Source organism: Branchiostoma belcheri, unplaced genomic scaffold (assembly GCF_001625305.1).
Source record: "Branchiostoma belcheri isolate BF01 breed outbred unplaced genomic scaffold, Haploidv18h27 scaffold57, whole genome shotgun sequence".
In the NCBI taxonomy this organism is placed as follows: domain Eukaryota; kingdom Metazoa; phylum Chordata; class Leptocardii; order Amphioxiformes; family Branchiostomatidae; genus Branchiostoma; species Branchiostoma belcheri.
Window position 1 is genome coordinate 1,087,735 of NW_017804209.1, and position 24,696 is coordinate 1,112,430.

The window sequence follows — 24,696 nt, forward strand, 5'->3', positions numbered from 1 at the left end:
GAAGTAGGGNGGGGGGTTAACGACGTACTCAAACAGTACCCCCCTCACACACACACACAGTACCCCCCCTCACACACGCACACACATCACACTCACACAGACGGACACACACACACTCGCAAACACACACACAAACATACACTCACACACACCCAGATACACAGACACAACAACACATACTTACCGGGTCCCCAGGCTGCCAGTGTAGCCTGTCGTGTGCATGTTCGTGTGTTGCCCACTGGTAATTTGCTGACATAGCTGTCCCAAATGCTGCACTTTCGTTAAGGTTACCCAACAGATGACATACCAAAACCACCTACAAAGTTCAGTTTTATATTCAACTATATTTACCACAAAGTTGAGTTTTATATATACCTGCCCATGGTGAGCACATCATTTTCAATCGTGTTGATTATTGATGGCAACTAATGAGAAATCATGGTGAAACCAGCCAGTTTGCCTGTACTGTTTGACAATGCTTTGTTTGACGTAAATTGTGCCATGTTTACAGTATTTGACATTAAAACTCGATTTGGAAAACATTTATGTCTTACTCATGTTGTGAGGCGACCCTCTTTTAGGAGACCACCTGTCCAAGGTGACCACTTTTCTTCGGTCCCCTGGGTGGTCACCTTGGGCAGGTTTCATTGTAGCAAGTTCTACCCCCGACCCAAAGGATACCGATGATCATGGCGAGAGCCCCGACGGCAGTAATGGCGGCCCGGGCGCGGCACAGTCGCAGCGAGGCATAGGCAGGGTAGAGACGATACGAGACAGCGGTGTGGAGACAGCTGTACACCACTCCCATCCCGAACACCAGCGCAGCGCCGATGAAATGTACTGTCTTCACGTTACCTTCCTACAACACAGGTATAACTACTGTTATATCAGCACAGTTTCAGTGTTAGAGGTGGGGTAACACAGGTATAACTACTGTTATATCAGCACAGTTTCAGTGTTAAGGGCAGGGTAGAGCCACAGGTATAACTACAGTTATATCAGCACAGTTAGGGGCAGGGTAGAGCCTGTAGGTGACAGCGGTGTGGAGACAGCTGTACACCACTCCCATCCTAAACACCAGCGCAGCTCCGATGAAGTGTACTGTCTTCATGTTACCTTCCTGGGGGGCATTTTAAGTTAGTTAGTTAAAGTCCTCTCCACAACCAATAGTATGGTCGCATATGGCGGTGCCCATCTCCATTTCTATCACCCTTGGGCCACACAGTCGTGCAATCACTACAGCAGGGGGCTAGACCACGGGTAGTGGTGTGTGTTTAACTCCCAACTCCCATACACACAGGCCACTACAGAAGGGGGCTAGACCACGGGTAGTGGTGTGTGTTTAACTCCCAACTCCCATACACACAGGCCACTACAGCAGGGGGCTAGTCCACTGGTAGTGGTGTGTGTTTAACTCCCAACTCCCATACACACAGGCCACTACAGCAGGGGGCTAGTCCACTGGTAGTGGTGTGTGTTCATCTTCCATACCCTTTTCAAATGCTGAGTGCTAAGCAGAGAAAGCAAATTTGTGTACCATTTTTGAAGTCTTTGGTATGACTCAGCGCCCAGGGATAGGAGACTCACATCCTACAGAATGTAAGGCAAGCACTCTACCGACTTGGCCATTGCACAGGTCTTTTTAAGACTAACGTAATTTTACCCGAGACAAGTACAGACTTATGACTAGCTTTAAGCACAACTCCAGTAAGATGCTCTGAGGAAGGTGTCTGATAGATACAAAATGTAAGCAATGTAAGACAATACTGGTTGTGTAAAAGAAAACCCCAATAATTCCTCTGTGCAATAGCTAAAGAGATTGTATTATGATATAATCTCAGACAAACTAAATATGTCTCCTATCTGTTAAAACTACCAATTTTGGGTGGCTGTACATGTATGACAGAACCTGCCAGATATATACTGTGATACAAAACGGGAAGTTTGACGAATATCATTAAGGTTTCACCTGGAAGTTTGGTTATAAGTGTGGTCTCACCTGGAAGTTTGCCACGAGTGTGAGGCCGACCGAGGTCAGCAGCCCGACCCACAGGCCGACCTTGTTCAGCAGCCGCACGCCGCGGGAGTTTGTCTGGTTCATCGCCTCGACCTGCTTATATCGAACGTACATGGTGCCCAGACCTGTAACACAAACACACCTGCTTATATCGAACGTACATGGTGCCCAGACCTGTAACACAAACACACCTGCTTATATCTCACGTACATGGTGCCCAGACCTGTAACACAAACACACCTGCTTATATCGAACGTACATGGTGCCCAGGCCTGTAACACAAACACACCTGCTTATATCGGACGTACATGGTGCCCAGACCTGTAACACAAACACACCTGCTTATATCGAACGTACATGGTGCCCAGGCCTGTAACACAAACACACCTGCTTATATCGAACGTACATGGTGCCCAGGCCTGTAACACATACACACCTGCTTATATCGAACGTACATGGTGCCCAGGCCTGTAACACATACACACCTGCTTATATCGAACGTACATGGTGCCCAGGCCTGTAACAGAATTGTATAATAATTGTCATTACAGCACAGTATACTAGGCCACTCGAACTCTTCTTGACACTAGTAAGTGTATTGCGTTCTTTTGTATGTAGGGGTTTGACACCATATTACTAGCTTCCTCATTCACAGTGCTGCCATCCCCATACACAAGAACGATATGTCTCTTTTCCAGTCATGTCCAGGCCACTAGTTGTACGGAATTCGAAAGAGACGCATGCAGACCACAACAACAAGCGAACATGACTGGATCAACCTATTAGTAAGTCTTTTCATACTAACACATCACAGAAAAAACTACTTAGGAAACTATCCAAGGAAACTTACTGAGGAATGCAGATATGTTCAGCATCTGGCCGAACACACAGCTCTCTGGGATCTTGTCTCCTGTGTCGCTAAACAAACAAACAAACAAACAAATAAACAATGTCATACAGTACTCGGTACAGGATGTCTGAGCAAGATAGATAGATGCTAGATTGATTTTCATATCTTTGTAATTAGCCCAAGGTATTGACTTGTGCAAGACTTCAGGGTACAGACTGAGATTGTGGCCATTGATATTCTCTAGCACACCAATGGGGCACTAAACTAGCCTCTACCAGGGAGGTGACTGAAAAGAGTAGAAATCGGCCAAATAGAGAGATAGAATGCCGGGGGAGTTGGTCTGCTGGAGAGAACAGTTTGCCGCTGCAAAATATACTCTCTAGCGGACCAACTCCCCTGGCATGCTATGATAGAAATCAGCCAAATAGAGAGACTCACTATTTGGCTGATTTCTACTCTTTTCTGCCATGAAAAAGCCTGGTAAAGACTAGCACTAACAAACAAACAAACAAACAAACAAACCTGATGTAGGGAAAGTCAGGCACGACGTCGATGCACAGGACGGCCATGATGTAGGTCGTTACCATGGTAGCAAACAAACAAACAAACCTGATGTAGGGGAAGTCAGGCACGACGTCTCCGCGCAGGACGGCCATGATGTAGGTCGTTACCATGGTAGCAAACAAACAAACAAACAAACAAACCTGATGTAGGGGAAGTCGGGCACGACATCGCCGCGCAGGACGGCCATGATGTAGGTCGTTACCATGGTAGCGGTCGTCCAGACGCCCAGCCCGATCGGCAGGAAACTCAGCCCCTCCGTGAACCAGAATCCCATCATGCACCACTGCAGGAAGTAGGAAACAAAAAGTTTGTAGTAAGAATATTCTTTTAATCAGGGACGATTTTAGAAGGTAGAAACGCGTACCTCCAAATTTTCGATGTCCAATGTACATCTTGATCATGGAGTGATCTAGTCTCGTGAGAACACAAGACTAGATTGAGACTTGTTTAAAGTTAAAACTTTTGGTCCAACACAGAAAGTTCTCTCACCTAGAGCTTTCAACCAGTCACTCTGGTCTTCCTCAGGCTTGTCAAGTGGAGCAGGGGTATTAAAGTAGGATTTCAACAACTCCCAACCATTGTTGCGATTCAGTCTCGATCTAGTCTCGTGTTGTTGCATTAGGGGGAATGCTCTATGCTAAATTCATAATGTAAACAGGTGTATTTGTTGCCAAACATCTGAGAAACAGTCACACCTCCCAAGAAGGCCACCCTGGGGGCCGAGTAAAAGTCAGGACAGGTGGTTGTTACAGACTGGGGTGGTCGGCTTGAAGAGAAAATCATTACTTTCAGGTGAGGCTATTTTACCTGCAGGTTTGACTGTATGTTAAATTCAGATCACCAACACACCTGGGCAGCTGCAAGAGTCTCATCAAAACACCTGGGAGTTACCTGGACAGCTGTTACAGTAAGATTCCCACCACACACCTGTCAGACTTTACCTGGGAAGGTATGATGGCCTACAAGGACTTCACCTGGGATGGTGCAAGACTCTAACTAATGTACCTGGAAATTAAGGCTTCACCTGGGCAGCTGTAAGATTCTCACCAACACACCTGGAATCACAAGAGTATTACCCTCACAACTGAGTGTTCAGACTTCACCTGAGCAGGTGTTAGTAGTCACGAGAGTGTTACCCCCACACCTAAGTTGACCTGTGCAGGTGCATTAGTAAGAGTCATGTGTGTGCACACCTGTTAATAGTTAACCCACGCTGTTACAACTCCGGGCCAGGCCAGGTCAATTTGTTGTTTCTCTGATGTTTGGCAACAAAATAAAACAGGTCTCAGTCCACAGCTGGTTCATGTATGTTGTCACTGACAGACTAAGCTCAAAGGGAAACGTTGAATTATACATTTGTAGCTCTATGATTAAAGAAAAAACAGAAAACAGCTTGCCATGTCAGGGAAGGGGTCTGAAAAGAAAACACAACCTGTCTTTTGTTGCAACTCAAAATCTTTTTTCACCATTTTCACCTAAAGTTGTTGAAAACACTTATCCTGGTTATTGATAAACCGGGTTGATATTAACTTGTATGTCGGTCTGGCACAGGTGTCACCAGCTGTCGGCTTCCTCTAGAGACTCCCCTCGGTATTACACTGACACGTGCACAAATGTACACCCCCTCTGAGTCTCCTTTCCCCCTCCGTGACCTCACAAGTCACAAGATTCTGAAGTCACCTTCCAAACTTCCTGTTCAGGACACATTTTATTAACCTCTCTATCTGTTAATGAGTAACTCTTCGTTAAACCTCCCTGTGTTAATGGCTAGGGTTGCATTTCCCAGCCGGGGCCCAGTGGGCAATGGACATAAGAACAACAAAATGCAGAGAACATGCTAATTAACAGAATCCGTCTGAATTCTCAATTTCAGCTCGGTTCCATTTCTGCCAATATTAGCAGTCACGTAGCCTCACCTGGCCTGTTTAATAGGGGACTCGTCAAAAAGCAGTTACTCAAGCAACTGGCTACGATTTTCCTAAATCATATCCAGACAAACAAACAAAAACAAACAAACAAACCTTGAGGGTTTCATTTCCCCGTCATAAAATTATGCAAATTATTTCCTGTATTCTAAATTTGACTGTTAAATCGGGGGAAACTGATAGTTGCGTATGTATTGAGTATAATCTAAATACATATGACTGGTATCAAAGAGCTTCAACCCTTGCTGGTAACGTTATATTCATTTGTGTGAACTATGATCGTAGCCTCTACCAGGCTTCGGGAGGCGTATGGAAAGAGTAGAAATCGGCCAAATAGAGAGAAAATATGGCAGGGAGTTTTTCTGCTGGGAGAGAACATTCTGGAGCGGCAAACTGGTCCCTCCCAGCAGAACAACTCCCCTGGCATATTATCTCTCTATTTGGCCGATTTCTACTCTTTCCAGCCGCCTCCCGAAGCCTGGTAGAGGCTAAGGAAAGAGGACATACAAAGAAACAAAACCTCTCACCTTCTGTCGTCTACAAACGTAGAGTAGCGACCCGGACAGGTCTGGAAACCAAAAGCAGAACTCCTGCGTCACATGCCGGGTTTTTCCTCCAGAAGGTCACAAAAATCTTTCTCTGCTGACAGCAGAAACCGGAAGTCGGAGTTTCGCTCCGATCAAAACAACACCAGCTGATCCGGGCAGACGCTCCGCCGCGCCGCCTGGCGGAGAATGTTGAAATGCAGCCGATAGGTTTTGAACATCTGCATCTGGCGTAACACACCAGCTTTGCAGGCACGCGGCGCGGCGGCAGCTGGCTGTATCACACCAAACGACTTGTTACACCTAACCCTTGAACATCTAACTGTAGACATTGTTTAAAGCTAATGATAATGTCCATAGTCCCTACTGTACTTGGTGACAGCGAGTTCCACTCTGCGATAGATCTAGGAAAGAATGATATGAAAACATGAAGTCGAAATTTTATGTTTCAACCTTTTTTCCAACCGACACTTCTTCTGGCTTGGAAAGGCTCCAGGTAAGGGTTTCCCGTCACCTCATGTTGTCAGAGAGCGTCCCCAACAAAAATGTTCGCGGTCCGATGAGAATGATGGTAAGATGAAGCTTGACCCCTGAAACGGGTAGTCTACAACAAACTCCTTTGCAGGCTAAAATCGGCTAGGGATCATTGGCCAGAGGAGTTGGCCGGCCATAGAGGGTCCAGCTTGCCTGCACGTGCCTCAGGCCAATTATATCCCCCTTTTAGGCCGATTTCTACTATTTATTCGGCCTGCAAAAGAGTCTGGTGGAGACTATCAAATGGGCGTTCTAGTCTCATTCTATTTTTCTGACTTTAAAAAATGATATGTCATGAATTGCATTTACCATCAATCCCTTCCTGAGTTATAATCTTCCAAGTCGGAAACGAAATACATATGGGCCCCTGCAGTATAAAACAAAACAACAGCCTTAATAATAGGGGGCCAACACCAATTCTTCACGTGCGGCCAAGACTTATAGTCTGCCCGTACCCAAAACACACACACACACACACACAACACACACACCACCCCCCACCGCCCCCCAAAATAAATCATCCCTCCAAGCAAACATGTCCAGAACACAAGATATCAAAACAGAAAGTTCTGCTGTAGTACAGTGCCAAGAAAATCCACCAGGGGGATTATAAGATTCTTCGACCACCTAATGACATCCCATTCAAAACTTCTTCATTCCTTTTGCAAAACGTTAACGATAAACGAACAAACGCTTCCAAGAGAGGGGTAACATCTTGATTGAAGCACTACCAAGTCCAAAACATATAAACTCCGTATATGTACATTTGCCCTCACACATAACATGATTTTGCACAAAAATACACATACAGCAGAAAGTAACCATTGGTGTATGGTCCGTTCATTTTGGGTCTGTTCATTTCTTGCGCTGAAAAACAGGACAGCGTTATGTGTTATTACTTCTATGTTGTTATTCGTTTTAAACCCCTGCCCGTGTATCCACAGACCACAGCCCACATCACTGCTTGTTGCTGCATTTCGCACGTCTTTTTTGATCCGGTATTTTGTTTGGGTTATTCGTTCGGAAGCCAAGTCTCCATATCAGAACCTAGATTCCCGCGGTTGGTGTGCTCGTAGTCTCCACTAGACTCCTTTGCAGGCTGAATAAATGGTAGAAATCGGTCTAAAATGGGGATTAATTGACTAGAGAACTTGGCCGGCCAGAGAGGGTCCATCTTTAGCCTCCGTAGCAGGCTTATAGAACTAGTTTTGGTGGTATTCGGCTGTTTTCTGATTAGCCCAGTTCTAAACAAAACGGGGGTAATTCAACCAGGCCGGCTATGTTGTCTATATGCAATCACATAAAAGATCACAAAGACCCCCCAAAACCCCCAGTTTTTGGCATGCTATGGAGGCTAGTCCATTTTGCCACCGCCCAGGCAAATGCGTGCAGACCGACCACCTCCTCTGGCCAATTATATCCCCTTTTAGGCCGATTTCTACTATTTATTCAACCCGCTTGGTTATTTTGCAACGTTATGTATTTGTTAATGTGTCGATTTCATTGTTTTCATGTGTGACTTGCTGTCACAGGGCATTCCTGAAAAGCAGTGGTTTTAAATAGCACTGAGGTCTCTACCCTGTTTAAATAAAACAGAAATAAATAAATAATAAAAAGCCTGCAGAGGAGTCTGTTGGAGACTAATGTGTTTGCGCGAGCGGCCGGTTTTAGCCGGCGGGCTATTCCGGGCCTCTCAAGGCGCAGGGAGAAATGTCTCAACTTCTCAAGACGGAGGCACGGCCCGAGGAAAAATGTCTCAAGACGGTGCTGAAAACGCAGCTGTATTTCTCCCGGGATTCTCCCCCAAAGTCACCTGAAGTCAAGATCAGGTTTATGAGTGACTCTCCAAGCAGATGATATATTATACTTTCTTCTTTTTCTTCTTACGGTACTGTATCTCACTTGCTTAGGTTTCTATGTCTATCAGACATCTCCCAGAGCTTCAGACTGTTCTGCTTCTCGCCGCTACGTGTACATGTAGCCGATGTGGTCACGCAGATGTGTGGGGTCCCTTCCCGTATTGATCAAAGTTATTCGGAAGATTAACAAGGTTACCTACTTCACTTTCCCACAGAAAGCAGTAGGCATTGGCCTAGGGTAAACTACACTCCCCAAACCGGCTAAACTCCCTAGGACTGAATACGTGGCTACTTCCTACTATTTTGCAGTATATTATATCCATTGGAGTTTGGTGGAGACTTACGTATAACCCTTTCAGACTAACTCTTACAATACAATGTCGCACAGTTTCATCCGCTCCTGACGTTTCCTAGCAACATGGGTCAGAGGTCAGTGTTACAAGTCGAACGTTGCCATGGTAATAAACATGACGTTATCCGTTATTTGTGACGTCAGTGTGTGCATGTGTGTGTGTGTGTGTGTGTGTTTGTGTTAGTTAGTATTGTGTGTGTGGTGTGTGTGTGTGTGAGTGTGTGTGTGTGTGTGTGTGTGTGTGTGTGTGTGTGTGTGTGTGTGTGTGTGTGTGTGTGTGTGTGTGTGTGTGTGTGCATGTGTCTGTATATGGCTGTGTGTCTGTATGTGTGAGTGTGCCTATGCTCTAGATTGGCATCCAGACAGCCTAAAATGACCTTGGAACACTGCAGGAAAGTTTCGTCAAGGTCGTCGGAGATAACATCTTGTCAGAAAAATTCCCAGAATTCCCCAACAAGGACGACCTTGCTGCCCTGAAGGTCAGATGACGTAGACTTGGAGTGTGACGTCAGAACAACAAACAAGGTGACGCTCTTCGCCATGTTAGGAAATATTTTGGGAATTAACAGAAGTCCATGATCATGATGACACCACAAATTGACTTTTTAAAATGGTGTCTCTTAATCAAGAGTGCGTCTTTTGAAATCTTGGAGTATAAGAACAGTGGTGTTAGGTCACAATCCTTGGACTGTGTGGTGTTGAAAGAAAACCCTCCCTCACAGGTCACAACGTTTGGAGGGTTATACTTTCCCCAAGGCGACATGTCTAAGCGTTTCTTCCAGGTGATTTTCTGACGGTTAAAACTCCCAGCGTGTGAGGTTTTGACAGTTAAACTTTCTCCCATGTGAGGTTTTGACAGTTAAACTTTCTCCCAGGTGATATTCTGACGGTTTAACTTTCTCCCAGGTGATATTCTGACGGTTTAACTTTCTCCCAGGTGACATGTGGATGGGTAAACTTTTAAAACCCTGATCTTACCTCCTATGTGAAATATTGAAGGTTAAAACTCTAAGCGTTCCTGCCAGGTGGCATTTGAACGGTTAAACTCTCTCCCAGGTGACAATTGGACGGTTAAACTTTCTCCCAAGTGACATTTGGAAGGTTAAAACTCTCACCGTTCCTCCCATGTGAGGTTTTGGCGGTTAAACTTTCTCCCAAGTGACATTTGGACGGTTAAAACTCTTACCGTTCCTCCAAGGTGATATCTGGAGGGTTACACTTTTACTGTTCCTCCAATGTGACATTTGGGTGGTTAAACTTTTTCCCAGGTGAAATTTTGACGGCCCATTGCGGTAGAAAATTTCTCCTGGAACAAGTTTAACCGTCCAAATGTCACCTGGGAGGAACGCTTAGAGTTTAACCGTCCAAATGGAAGCAAGGAGTTAATCTCAACACAATTTAAATCCAAGCATTGTGTGTTTCTAGCTCCATGGACGGCCCCCCCCCCTCAGCGTTCCTCCTAGGTGGCATTTGGACAGTTAGACTTGGCTTCCAGGTGAAATTTTGACCGTGTCTATAAAACTCCCAGCCAGAGCGTTCCTCCCGCCGCGCCCAGGCGGGCCGGTGTGCCGTGTGCAAAGCCGCCCGTCCTGTCAGGCGACATGTGCCGTGGTGCCGGGTGCAAACCCCGGGTACTTAAGCGGCTGAACTTGGGACTTCCCGTACGGACCCAGAGACCCGATCAGAGCAGACGGACGGAGTCAAGACTGTTGGCGGGACTTTCTGTGGAACCACACGGTGAGTAGGAGCGTTCCTCTCTCCGCCTGCTGAAGTCAGGACTCTGCTAGGGTGTGTGAAGTTTGGCTCCAAGCTGTCACTGCCCAGGAAAGGTGTGCCGATTCGCTTCCGCATTCCTTTCCACAGACGTGCCGTCATTACGTCAGGTGAGCGCGGCTGGCGTCGCGTCGGAACCTTAAGGGTAGCGCCGTCGCGTCTGAAGGTGTTGACTTCTGTCATACTTTAAGAAGTTTATGACCAGTGTGTGTGTGTGTGTGTGTGTGAAGGTGTCCTAGTTTATATAAGACTTGCCACGTACGTCCCTGCTGCTCGCCATGCATACTTCAGAGTGGCGCCGTGAAATTCCCGAGGAGTGACGTGCGAGTTCCGCATTCCTGGCGCCGAACTCACGGCAGGGACGGACCGGCTGGTAGTCTCGGGACCAGGCTCCTAAGGCTGGTGTTCTACCGGCCCAAGTCCTACTGAGCAGATGCCTCTCCTGACTGAGGGCCTGCATGGGGGGTAGTGATTACGAATTGCGCAAACGATTTTCGCCGCTGATTGCGAATTACGTCAACTTCTCAGAGCTGATGACGACTTTAAGCTTGGCGGCTAATGTACTATTACGAATTGCGTTGATTTTTTGGGAGGCTGCCAACGGAATACGAAGACTAAAAGGGCCTGATTTAGTAATACGTCTTACGAAAAAGGGCATGTAGGCTCTCCTGATTTGCTAGATCCTTTCAGTCGACCTTTGCCTTCATCGTAGCTGAACCGACTATGTGACTTAACTAATCTAATGTGAACCGACCCCATAAAAAACCCTGGCGTTCGCTATTGCACCTGGGCGGGTGGGTCGTGCCCCCAGCACCGTAGATATACCAGGGAGCCTACGTAGCCTCCGGCTTTTAGAACTGGGGGTTTGGTGGTCTTCGGCTGATTTCTGATTAGCCCAGTTCTAAAAAACGGGGGTAATTCAACCAGGCTGGCTATGTTGTCTATATGCAATCAGAAAATACCACACTTGAAAAGCTCCCAAAGACCCCAAACCCCCAGTTTTTGGCATGCTATGGAGGCTGGAGCCTATGGTGGTCTGACTACCAGGCTACAGTACTCCCAGCACCGTAGAGATACCGGGGAACCTACGGTGGTCTGGCTGCCAGGCTAGCTACAGTATAACAGCCGGGAAACGCACAGCGGGAGGCCAGGCCAGTCCGGTCTAGGTCAAGTTTACCGCAAGCTGCGTCTCCCAGATACGGGAATGTTTGTGTTCAGTACTGACGACTGTGAAGGGTTTGTCGTCACATAGCGGACGGCTTTAGACGTTTATACAACTGACGTCCCGGGTTCAAGGGGACGCCACTAGCTATAGACTAGTTTACTGTAGGAAGTATGTAGTCTCCACCAGACTATATAAACAACGCGGGTTCAAAAAAGTAACATATTTAGCCAATAGGGAGCATAATTGACTAGGGAAGTTTAGCCAGCGTAGAGTTCATTGGCCTGCGTAGTTTGAGGGGGAAATTAACACTCTCACGGACTGACTCTCCTGGCCGACTATTTTCCTTTTTAATTTACCGAATTCTAGGATCTGTAGGATGTGTATTCTAGGAAGGCCTGGTATGGAGGCTAAGAACTTCTGAAGTATGCGCTTAAGTCTACCCCAGGGCCTGACGTGACATATTATAAATGTGGGTGTTTGTGTCTCGTCGCCACTCTGTGTTGTATACGTACGTGAGAACAAACGTGAGCGAGTGATATACGGGCTAGCCTGGGCGCCGGGCTGTTGACAGGGGAATATACAATTATATATGGGATAGCTTCTCGGATCCGGGGCTAGCCTGGGCGCCAGGCTGTTGGCAGGGCTACTATACAACATACGGGATAGCTTCTCGGCTCCAGGGCTAGCCTGGGCGCCAGACTGTTGCCAGGGGCAGTATACAGGCTAGCTCCTCGGCTCCAGGGCTAGCCTGGGTGCCAGACTGTTGCCAGGGGCAGTATACAGGCTATCTCATAGGTTCCTGGGCTAGCCTGTGTGTCAGACTGTTGCCAGGGCCAGTATTCAGGCCAGCTCCTCGGCTCCAGGGCTAGCCTGGGTGTCAGGCCGTTCCTAGGGTCAGTATACGGGATAGCTCCTCGGCTCCTGGGCCAGCCTGGGCGCCAGAATGTTGAGATGTTCCCAGGGACATCTACACTACAGGCTAGCTCCTCGGCCCTAAGGCCAACATGCCCTTATTTAAGGAAATTTTTACCATAAACACTCCTTCTAATGCAGGGTCCTAACAGGCCCTAACAGCAGTCTGGCATCCAGGCTATGTACGGCCGGATTTCAGTGACGTTTGCAGTCGGCTGAAGTTCATGTACTAGACTCCTGTCCTTTATTCTAGCCTCCCTGGCATAAACAACACGTACTGCAATGTTTATGGCTGATACGTGATCCGCCAGGCTATAAGAGACTTGTTGTGACACACATTTAAGGCTGTACAGCATGTAAGTTGTGTAACGGACACATGGGCGTGAGATATCATGAACCCCATGAATAGTTCGCACCGTTTTGTAACGATTTGTGCCTTACGTTAACATCAACATCGTCTGTGGTTGACGCATTTAGATTGTGACTCAGGGTCTAAAGAAAGAAAAAAGGGTAGCCTGGTCACCAGCTCCCGAGTCCTACATCCTCTCCGCAAATAGAGAGGATTGTAGGACTTGGGAGCTATAATAGGTTTGGTAACCAGACTAAAGGGTGGTCTGTGACTGTGTACTTGCCCTGGCAACAGTCTGGCATCCAGGCCACTCCAAACGCGGATGTGTCAATGCGTTCTCTCAGAACCAGCCGGCTGGCTGTGCTCCATAGCAGGCTTATAGAACTGGGGGTTTGGCGGTCTTCGGCTGTTTTCTGATATAAATGGGGGTAATTCAACCAGGCCGGCTATGTTGTCTATATGCAATAAGAAAATAGCACATGAAAGCTGGCAAAGACCCCGAAGACCCCCCAAAACCCCCAGTTTTTTGGCATGCTACTCCAAACGCGGACGTGTGGGCTGCCGTTTTCATACAGCGAACTCTGGAAACCGGCCGGCTGGCTGTGCTCAAGTTTGGCAGGACAGAAACCGACCCACTGGCCTGCGGTCATGTTTGACAGGAGCAAAAACACGCCCGGGTTTTGTCCTTTCGTACTGCTCAGCCCAATAGCAACTGGATTATTAGCAGCTGCACATGTGCTAGTCACAAAACAAGTGACCGGTACGAATAAAACAAAGGGAAATGAAGGTAAGGGCACCAAGGAAAATAAATAACCGATTCTGTTGGTGTAAAAGACAGGTGAACTTTGAAGTATATATTACTATATACATCATACACTAGTTTTGTCAGGTTTAATACTTCGTATAGGTCGGCGCGCTTTATAATCTCCGCAGATGTTTAGTTGTACGATGTTTTGGGAGGGAAAATAGATACAGGCTGCCCAATTTGATACTGTCATACCCCCACGACAACATCTGCTTGGAGATTAATGTTTTGCCACTTTTCTGCCGTTTTCCACACGGCTTTGCGCCCCAAGTGTGCTGTTTTCTAGGCTACTCCGTCCGGCCACTTGTAAACACGGAAAGCGCGGCGACCCAAGTGTGCCGTTTCTAGGCTATCCGTCCGGCCACTTGTAAACACGGAAAAGGCGGCGACATGACAGGAGACTGGCGGCGAAAACAAGCCCGGGTCTGTTGTACCGAGAGGAAAACAAGCGGGGTTTGTAGTACGGGTTGTTTACCCTGGATGCCAAACTCGTTTGGGGCCGTCAACCGTTCCCTTCGGCAGCCAGAAGCCCTTCGCCCGCCTGTCTAAAATGACCGCTACTGGGGAGTCTGGCCCGGGGGAAGTTTGGCTGGCCCTACAACGGGCTCAACTCCACCGCAGCGGTAATTTACGTCTGCGGGCGAAGGGCTTCTGGCTGCCGATGGGAACGGTTTAATAGCGGCCCGTAACTTGCTTGTCTGGCACCCAGGGTACATTTGGGGTAGGGTTGTTTGACAGAGCGTCGGTTCAGCACCAGTGACAGGGTGTCGGGTTCAGGGGGCCCAGCCGGGCTACAGCTGGCCCTGAGGAGGCCAGGCCGGATTAGTTAGCCTCTACCGGGCTTCGGGAGGGAGCTGGAAAGAGTAATCTCCAAGCAGATCCCTTTCGGTGGCAAGACAGTATCCGTTAGCCAGAGAAGGTCGCCGGCCAACGACTTTTGGTGAGGGTAGCGACAAAAAACAACAAAAAAAAAAACGGCCATATATAAAAAGCTAACGATCATTCCCCCACATCCTCTGCTTCGGAGAGTTAGGAAAGAATAGAAATTGGCCAAATAGAGACATAACATGTGTAGGGTAGCCGAGGCTAGCGGGGTGAGCCGAGCTGTCAGAGAACTGCACAAGACGAGATCTCACTCTAGACTGACTCCTGCCACATGGCCGGAGGTACTTTATTCCTGTTAATGAAGACCATATGTCTTGACCGCCCGTGCGGTCACAGTCTTATCTACTCCCATATCTACTCCTAACATTGGCCCCCCCTTACAAAAGGAGTCGTCCCCGACTCCGCAGCAGGAAACAAAACAATAACAACAACAAGAGTAGACGGGGCATATCATGCTGGGAGCTAGTGTGTTGGGTTCGAGCTAATTACTTCCGGACGGAGATACAGTGAGTAAGCACGGATCAAAACAACTCTATCTAAAAACAACAAAACTGGTACATAAACAAATATAAACAAATCATACTGCGTCGAAACGAGGGCACAAAAAGTCGCTAGAGGACATGCGAAGCAAATACATAGTAATACATATAAAAAAAAACAAGAATACGCAATATAAGAACGACGCTCAACATAATAGAGATATGATAAAGATGATAAAGTTCGTATGAGAGGAGTGTTCGTTCAGGCATAGGTTTCAGTAGTAGTCAATTAACGGAGCTCATTCCTAGAGTTCATTAGCCGTAATCGAAGTCCATAAACCGGTCAGGGGGTCGACTGATGCGGCCGGATCGAGTTCTGATGATGTGCGGACGCTGAGCTGGCTGGACAGGAGCGGCTGGAGGCGGGGCAGGTGGAGGTGGAGGTGCTGGCTGGGCAGGTACTGGAGCAGGTGCTGGCTGGGCAGGTACTGGAACAGGTGCTGGCTGGGCAGGTACCGGAACAGGTGCTGGCTGGGCAGGTACTGGAACAGGTGCTGGCTGGGCAGGTACTGGCACAGGTGCTGGCTGGGCAAGGACTGGAGCAGGTGGATCAAAGTGATACTGTTGGATGAAGCCTGCGTAGCCGGGGCGAGGCGCATCAGGTGGTGCTGGCAGGCGGCGGCGGGTAGGGGCGATGTAGGGCTTCAGTCGGTTGTGGTGAACGACCTGTAGACGCTGGTTGCCGGTCTCAGGACGGATGCGGTACAGGATTGGTGTCGGAGAGTCGGCTGGCAGGGTGGCGGTGATGACGAACGGACCGGTCCAGGGCAGGCGGAGTTTGTGCTGAGCCGTGGGCGGGTGGTGAAGCCAGACACGGTCGTCAACTTGGTAATGGTGACGGCGTACGTGGGGGGTATTGTACTGATCTTGTGTCTGGTGGGATTGGGCTATAGCTTGGCGAACGGAGGTGAGGGCGGCGTTGAGATCGGCGAGCTGTGTTGTTGTGGCGGGTAGTTGGCAGGCGATATCTACAGGGAGGCGTGCTTCCCGGCCGTGAACAAGGAAGTAGGGTGTGAACTTTGTTGTAGAGTGTACGCTGGTATTGTAGGCCAGGGCTACATGCGGGAGGAGGAGATCCCAGTCGTGTTCGCGACCGGCTAGTGCTTTGGCAAGGATATTCTTCATAGTCCTGTTGAAACGTTCGACTTGGCCGTCACCTTGCGGGTGATAGGGAGATGTTCTGGTTTTGCTGATTTGTAGGCGGGCACAGAGTTCGGCTACTAATTGTGATTCAAACTGCGAACCCTGGTCAGAGTGGATTTGGTCGGGTACGCCGTGCTGGCCGACGAAGTCACGGAAGAGTTTGTCAGCGACGGTGGCGGCGTCCTGCTTCGGGATTGGGTACAGGTTCACATACTTAGTAAAGATATCGGACACCACTAGGACATATTTGTTTCCAGCGGAAGATAGTGGCATGTACGTGATGTCCGTCGCGACAACTTGGAAGGGGCGGTCGGCGGTGATGTGCTGGAACGGCGCACGCAGTGACGGCACAGGCTGACGGCGCTGTTGGCACGGTACACACTCACGACAGTGACGGGCTACGTCCATCGTCATTCCTAGCCAGTAGAACCTTTCCCGAGCGCGGTGTAGGGTACGGGAGGGCCCGAAGTGTCCGGCTGTGGAATCGTCGTGCAGGGCGGGTAACACGTGGCAGGCCAATTCGCGTGGAATCACTAATTGCGGCTTCACGGAGGGGGGCGAGTTGACTGGGCGGCGGTACAGGAGATCATCAGATAAGAATAAGGAATCAAAGTCCGACCAAAACAAAGTCAAGTCTCTGTGCTTACCGCGTACAGCAAGGGCGGGAGGGCGACCGGCGGGGTCTTGTAGCCACTGGCGAACTTCTCTGATGGTTGCGTCGGCTTGTTGTGCAGCGCGAAAGTCAATGGCCGGCGCGGTGGCAAGTTGAGCGGCGGAGCAGATGGCTTCTTGTAGGGGATGCTGGTGACTGTGGCAGACACGGGTGTCGCGTACGACGTCAGGTGGCGAGGCTGGCACAGGAGCAGACGGGTCGTCATCGGAGATGACGTTAGCAGAGTCACGGTCGTCGCGTACGACTTCAGGTGACGAGGCGGGCACCGGAGCGGGTTGGTCATCAGCGGAGACGACGTTAGCAGAGTCACGGTCGTCGCGTACGACGTCATGTAGCATTTTAGGCTCAGTTGAATCATCAGCAGAGATGACTTCAGCGGGCTCGGCGGTGTCGCGTACGACTACTTCCGCGGAGTCAGGTGTGTCGAGCGCGGCGTCGACGTTGTCAGGCGGTGGAGAGGGTGGGCGGCGCGATAGGGCATCAGCGTCCGTGTTGGTGGGACCAGGTCGGTACTTGATGGTAAACTGATATGTACTGAGTTCAATGGCCCACCTCGTGCGTCGGCCCTGCGCCATTCCATCTCCAAGTGGGACTTCCCGGCAGGACAGCAGCGGACGGTGGTCTGTCAGCAGGGTGAAGTTACGGCCGTAGAGGTATGGGCGGAAATGGCGAATCGCCCACACCGCTGCCCAGAATTCCCTGTCGTACGTACTCCATCGTCGCTGTGTCCTTGACAGGGTCTTGCTGGCATATGCGACAACGCGTTGGGTGCCGCCATGAGTCTGCGTTAAGACTGCGCCTATCCCGGAGGTGGACGCGTCGGTTGCTAAGGTAAAGTCACTGGCAAAGTCCGGGAAGGCGAGGAGCGGAGGTTGGTCAGCTGGTGCTTCAGGGTGTCGAACGCAGACTGGCAGGCTGGGTTCCACTGGAAGGTGTGGTGTTTGTCAGTCAGTCGCACCAGAGGTTCCGCCACAGTCGCAAACGCTGGGACGAACTTCCGGTAGAAGGAGGCCAGGCCCAGGAATGACCGGATGTCGGTCTGGTTGCTCGGAGTAGGCCAGTCCTGGACTTTGGCGATGTTGTCTGGGTCAGGAGCGACGCCGCGGCGGGACACCACATGTCCCAGGAATGTCACTTCCTTCTGTGCGAAGCGGCACTTGGCCGGATGTAATTTCAGGCCTGCTTGCCTGAGACGAGTAAACACCTCCTGCAGGGTGTGCAGATGTTCGTCGAAGGTTGGCGTAAAGACGATGATGTCGTCAAGATAGGCAAGACAGACATCCCAACCAACACCGGCGAGGATGAGCTGAACAAGGCGTTGGTACGTTGCCGCTGAGTTGGAAAGGCCAAATGGCAGGACCTTGAACTGCCATAACCCTTCCGCCGTACAAAACGCAGTTTTGTGTCGGTCTGCGGGATGGACGGGAACTTGCCAATAGGCGCTCTTCATGTCCAAGGTCGAGAAGTAGTAAGACCCGGCAAGTGCGTCGATTGTGTCGTCTATGCGGGGGAGAGGGTGGGCGTCAGGCACTGTGACGGAGTTTAACTTCCGGAAGTCCACACAGAAGCGAGGCGTGCCGTCCTTCTTGGTTACTATGACGACAGGGGAAGCCCACGGGCTGGTGCTTGGCTCGATGACGTCCTGCTCCAACATGGATGAAAGTTGCTCTCGCAGGGCGTCGCGGCGGTGGACAGGTGTTCGGTACGGTTGTTGACGGATTGGTTTAGCGTCTCCGGTGTCTATTCTATGTTCCACCAGGGTCGTACGGCCGATGTCGGTGGCGCTGGTAGAAAAACAGTCGCGGTTGGCCTCTATGAGGTCCGAGAGTCTGGTCAACTGTGGCTGAGGAAGGTCAATGTCGGATAGGTCGACTACTGGTAGGGACGTCTTAGGGACACGCACCTTTTTCTTTTGCACTGTCGGGGCGGCGGTCGCTGGGTCGGCGGCGTCCTGGATGTGGTAATCCGAGTCGGGGGTGGAGGCTGCGTGGAATTGTCCGACATTGCACTTTTCCGGGAGGCGAACTGGGTGGTTGTTTGTGTTCATAATTTGAACCACAGCGCGGCCATCTTCAACGTGGGAAACTGTCCTGGCGGCGGCTACTCCATCATACGTAACGCGATGCAGCTGGGGCTCAAAGACGCCGTCGAAGTGGTGAGGGACTCCACCCCGGGTGGTGGAGAGTCGGACGGGCACAGTACAAACACTATTAGCGGGCAGGATCATCGTTCGGCACACTGTGACGTCGGAGACACGAGGAGCTAAAGGAGACCGCGGCAGCAGGGGTAGAGTTGTCGATTTTATCTTCACGGTGCCAGATGCTGGGTTGATCGTTACATCATGAGAATGACAGAACTGCCATCCAAGAATAATATTGTTCGTCGCATGGCGCATAACATGAAACGTCTCTAGCACGGAGGTGGGACCCAGATGGACGAGAGCGCGGGTAGTTCCCACGATGTGGAGTTTCTCGCCGTTAACCGAACGAACCGTGTTAGATGTGTGACTGATGGGCAGACAGCGTAACGAAGGAGATGAAAGTCTAAAAGTGTCACTAATGATAGAGATGCACGAACCTGTGTCAATGACGGGTACTCCGTGGTAGGGGCGCCTTGAAGATCAACGGCAATAAAGGGCGAAAAAGTTGAGTCCGAGGCTGGGTTGGGCGGGGGTTTAGCTGGCTGTTGGCGCGTACAACCAGCTAATGTCCGTTTCCCGAGGGTGGGGTAGGGGTAGGGCAGGAGGCGGCGTAGTGTCCGTACCCGTGGCATTGGTGACACTGCTCATCTGGGCGGACGGGGCGGCGGGGAAGACGGCGGCGGGTCTCTGAGCGTGGCGCGGGGTCATCTCGACGGTCGCTGCCTCGTCGATTGGGCGGCTGGTCACGGTCGTCGCGGCGGCTGTGTTGCTGGTGCTCGGGTTGGCGTTGGTTGGAAGCCTGAGCGTGTAGCAGGTCGACGATCTCTGTTAACTTGGATGCCAGAGTCGCGACGGTGGCGGTCGGGTCCGGCGTCGGGGCTCTGGTCGAGGTGATCCTCGCGGCGGTGTGGTCTGCCGTGGGGAACTGGAGGTCACGGGCGGCGGCGTGGCGGGCCTGTTCACAAATGGAGGCCTGACGGATGGCTGCATCGACGTCAGCGGGGCCGAACTCCATGACTCTGTGTCGCAGGTCAGGGTCCAAACCCGCGAGGAAGCGGTCCAGGGCAACGCCAGCCCGTCCGGCATCATTGTAAGTCGGGTAGGCGAGGCGGACCAGGCGTTGAATCTCCGCTGCATACACTGACAAGCTCTCGTTGGGGCGACGGGGTCTCGCGTTGGCGGCCCGACGGAACTCCTCCAGCAGGGCGGTGCGGCCGAAGGGTCCGACCATGGCCGCTCGGATCAGGGCGAGGTCGGCCTTCGTCGCGGCTGGCAGCTCGGTGTAAAAGCCGAAGGCTGGGCCAGTGAGGTAGGTGGGGAAGTGCCTCAGCCTGGCTGCCTGGTCCAGCTGCTGGGCATCGGCCCACACATCGAACTGCTGAATCCAAAGCTGGAAATCGTCGGCCGCGGTGCCGTCGAAGGAGGGGGGAAGCCGGGAACGTGGCTCAGCCATGGCGTGGGTCGTAGGTACTCGTAAGTTAAGTTGGAACCGCTGCCACCAAATGTAGGGTAGCCGAGGCTAGCGGGGTGAGCCGAGCTGTCAGAGAACTGCACAAGACGAGATCTCACTCTAGACTGACTCCTGCCACATGGCCGGAGGTACTTTATTCCTGTTAATGAAGACCATATGTCTTGACCGCCCGTGCGGTCACAGTCTTATCTACTCCCATATCTACTCCTAACACATGCCGACTGAGGGAGTTGGTCCGCTAGAGAGTACATTTTGCCTCACCCGAGCTAGGGGCTAGTCTCCACCAGGCTCCTTTGCAGGCCGACATAATAGTAGAAATCAGCCTAAAGTAAAAAAGAATGTAACAGGCAAACTGGACCCTCTACGACCGGCCAACTCTCCTGGCCAGCTACATTCTTTTAACTTAAGGCCGATTTCTGGGGGCCTGCATGCCTTTTTTTCGTAAGGCGTAATCGGGCCTTTTTAGTCTTCGTAATCCGTAGGCAGCCTCCCCCCCAAAAAACAACGTATGTAATTCGTAATAGTACAATTTATAATAGCCGCAAAGTGTACAGTCGAAATCAGAATTCAACGTAATTCGTAATCGGCGGTGAAAATTTTGCGTAATCCGTAATCAATACTTACAAGTCCGCCTGCAAAGGAGCCCGGTGGATCGAGGCTATCCCTGCGGGGCGACATGTGGCCCACAGGAAGCCAGGTAGGCCGGAAATATGACAAAAATGGGCAGGAATTCGCCATCTCCCGGCACTGCGGGGGCTGGACGGAGGCCAAGTGCACGGTCGACTCTCACCCTGTCCTTATTAACCAGCACAGCCGGCGCCGACTCATGTTGAAAACTGGAGATCGACCGCTGGCTTTTTTCGTATCAATGGTTTATTTGCATTAAAACACAACAACACTGTCCCAAAAATGGCAGCCAGAGGCTGAATTGACATTGGGGCATCACATTCGTAGTGGCGGTCTGCGTTTGCTTCTAGATTTCTTTGACTGTATGAGAGTAGAATTTGGACAAATAAAGAGAGAGAGAGAGTACATGCCGAGGGAGTCGAGTGCGGCAAACTGTACTCTCTATAGATCTAGCGGACCAACTCCCCCGGCATGTTCTCTCTCCTCTCTCTTCTGCCAAATTATACTCTTTTTAGCCACCTACCGAAGCCTGGCAGAGTCTATTAGCGCGCGGTGGTTTCTTTACGCTGGTAATGTATATCTGCGTCGGTTGACCCCAAAAGAGCCCCCTCGAAAAGAAACTGTCAAATCTAAAACTAAATAGCCTGGGTACCATCCTACTTGTATGCCGGCGGGGTTCCCACACTCGCTTCCCTTAAATGAAAGTTTTATTACAAATTCATGCCCGAAGGCTAATTGCATGAACAGAAGAAACATTTGTATAAAAACAAGTAATAAGTACACATAGAACTACTGGTAACTATTAAGAGACTACTAGTAGAAAAACTACTGGGTTTGACTTCTTTTTTGAAGACAGAGGAAGACAAAGGATCCCACTTTTTCTATAATTTGTGGGTTTTCGGATGTTAGGAGGAGAGTAGTTTTCTTTTCATTTGTATATGCGTGAAAGTTTGGGTAGGATTTGGAGACTAAGTCAAAGAGTTCATTTCGTTCATTGCTATAGAGAGTACAATTTGATATAGCTCCCCCTCTAAATCTCTTGATATAGCTCTCCCTTAAAATGTGGGAGCCCCGGCGTACAAGTAGTGGTACCCAGGCTAAGAACCAAACGCAGCGCGCCAGAAAAGTAGTCTGCACAGGAGGTTGATATATCGATAGAGCACGTCCTCGGAAAGACACACGGTGTGTGTAAAGAATGTTGACAGTGTCATTAGGCGGCGGGAAAAGTTTATTTCTTGTTTACGGGCCGCTGAGAGGAGTTCTGTCCCGTACGCGACACTTCATAGCGCGTCTGGCGGTCCGGCCGTCACCTTGGCGCATTCCGGGACGCGCCGTGTTTTTCCCACCGCGTTCCTGACATACCCCGAGATCCGCCTGGCCAAAATCGGCCGCCGGGTACAGTTTGTGCCAGGCAAACTAGCCTCCACCAGGCCTTCTTGCGGGGGTACGGATCTTAGCTAGCCTGGGTTCCATCCTGGTTAGTTTACGTCCGCTCCTACAGTCGCTACCACCAACCAGGATGGAACCCAGGCTAGATCTTAGCCTCCACCAGGCCTTCCTACGGGGGTACGGATCCTAGCCTCCACCAGGCCTTCCTACGGGGGTACGGATCCTAGCCTCCACCAGGCCTTCCTACGACGAGGGTACGGATCCTAGCCTCCACCAGGCCTTCCTACGGGGGTACGGATCCTAGAATTCGGTAAAATAAGGGAGTTGGCCAAGAGAGTCAGTTCGCGCGAGGGTTAATTCCCCCTCTAATTAACTCTACACTAGCTAAGTTCTCCTAGTCAATTATTCTACCTATTGGCTGAAATTTACTTGTTAGCCTAGTCTCCACCAGACTCTTTTGCAGGCTGGATAAATACATGTAGTAGAAATCGACCTAAAAAGAATGTAGCTGGCCATTGGAGTTGGTCGGCTATAGTAGCCTCCTGTGCAGGCTCTGGGGCGGGTGGGAATTTTGATACAGCCTTTTGAACTTGAAGATGGTCACGTGTGTAGGATGGACGGCTATTAAAATAACGCGTTAAAAACTCTTCAAAACGCTGTATCGAAATCCCCACCCGCCCCGGAGTCTGCACAGGAGGCTAGGGCCATAGAGGGTCCTGTTTGCCAGCTACATTCTTGTTAGAGTGATTTCTACTATTCATACAGCCTGCAAAAGAGTCTGGTAGAGAATACAGTACTAGCACACGGCTGGGACACTGCCCGGACTGTTTAAATAGCTCTAAACTACTGGAACAATATTTGCCGAGTCGTCAGCGTGCAGTGTGCTGTATTGCCTGTAGGTAAATTTGCGGAGCTGTTATACAGGACTGACGGTGGGAAACACGCCACACAACAGGCGCTACTGTGTGTAGGGCTAGGGTAGCCTCTACCAGGCTTCGGGAGGTTGTAGGATCTAGGAAAGAGTAGAAATTGGCCAAAATAGAGAGATGACATGTCAGGGGAGTTGGTCCACTAGAGAGTACATTTTGCCGCAACCGACATGTTATCTCTCTATTTGGCTGATTTCTACTTACTCCCTGCCGCCTCCTGAAGCCTGGTAGATGCTAGCGCTAGCGGGTACTAGGGGGTAGTACCGAGTAGCCTCTACCAGGCTCCTCAGGGTGTTCAAGAGAAATAGTGGAATTCTAATAAAATGTTGAACTTTATTCCAACAAAAAGATTACACAGAGATCAAATTTTCAACGACCACTGTCGCCTTCATCAGGGTAGGATAATTAATTAGGCCATGTTGATTTGATTATATGGATGACATCCTCCGGGAGCCCCAAAACTGATGCGCGCGTGCGAATAAAAAACGTTTTGCAAAAAAAAAGTTCTTTTCATTATGAAATCTACGTGGTCATGAGGGTTGAGCAAATGGCACAGAATATGGTTTGGCGAATAATTTAGTCTTCAAGTTCATTTCTTTACAATTTCGTCTTTTTCGTTTGATTTTGGCATTCTACGACATTGGTATAGTTTTTATTAATTTTTTTTTGTAACTTATGGTATATTTTTGCTCATTTTGCAACTGTTTTGTACGATTTACAGTATGGTTGAAAACTTTTTTTTTTTGGAAACGGCCGAGAATTCATGCGCGCGCGGATGTCATCCATATAATCAAATCAACATGGCCTTACCAATCACTTGAAAAGTTAAAATGGACTTTCTTGACAGTATAATTCTGTTGGCCAAATAGACTGAATACTTAGTAGCATCCCTACGTAGGTTGCGTACCTGTTAAATATTGCCACTTCTCACATACCTCTGGTAGTAGTATTCTCTACTACTAGTATTTTCCCAGCAACCCGAGGAGGCTGGGAAGAGGCTACTTTAATACCTAAAAGACCCGTCAGGAAATAAAGGAACGTTTTTGGCGCGAGTTCAGTCGTGACGGGGTGTTGGCCCGGCCGCCGGACGAGCCTTATATGGTAGTGCAGACCTTATATGGGCATAGGCCGGGGCGGGAACGACATGTTATGTACACGGAGCGCCTTATATGGTAGTGCAGACCTTATATGGGCATAGGCCGGGAAAGGCTTGTTATGTACACAAAGCGCGGGAAAAGGAACGCAGCGCG

The 24,696-nt window shown here is 49.9% G+C and overlaps 3 protein-coding genes across 9 annotated transcripts in view; 1 reads left to right on the forward strand and 2 right to left on the reverse strand.

Moving 5' to 3' along the window:
* Positions 1-6,043, reverse strand: part of LOC109481700 (DNA damage-regulated autophagy modulator protein 1-like) — an 8,697-nt gene extending 2,654 nt beyond the window's left edge. The window contains exons 1-6 of one of the 6 annotated variants that reach the window (XM_019784288.1): positions 5,884-6,043; positions 3,572-3,714; positions 2,868-2,935; positions 2,000-2,142; positions 682-859; positions 185-270 (exon numbers count right to left, since the gene is read on the reverse strand). In XM_019784288.1, the coding sequence (XP_019639847.1) occupies positions 185-270; positions 682-859; positions 2,000-2,142; positions 2,868-2,935; positions 3,572-3,708 (612 nt within the window). In that variant the 5' untranslated portion in view covers positions 3,709-3,714; positions 5,884-6,043. The other 5 variants (XM_019784291.1, XM_019784289.1, XM_019784290.1 and 2 more) reach the window with 5 other exon arrangements.
* Positions 6,044-10,283: 4,240 nt separating this feature from the next.
* The window catches only part of LOC109481702 (cysteine and glycine-rich protein 2-like), a 23,804-nt gene continuing 9,391 nt past the window's right edge, over positions 10,284-24,696 (forward strand). For both annotated transcript variants that reach the window (XM_019784294.1, XM_019784293.1), the window contains exon 1: positions 10,284-10,383. The gene's annotated coding sequence lies outside the window, so the exon portion shown is untranslated. The remainder of the gene's footprint in view (positions 10,384-24,696) is intronic.
* LOC109481646 lies at positions 19,593-20,483 on the reverse strand. The gene has a single exon (XM_019784224.1). It carries the CDS (start codon positions 20,481-20,483, stop codon positions 19,593-19,595), a length of 891 nt encoding a protein of 296 aa, XP_019639783.1.

Excerpts from the sequence above, each read along its gene's own strand:
- LOC109481646 (XM_019784224.1), bottom strand. The coding sequence starts at position 20,483 with ATGGCTGAGCCACGTTCCCGGCTTCCCCCCTCCTTCGACGGCACCGCG.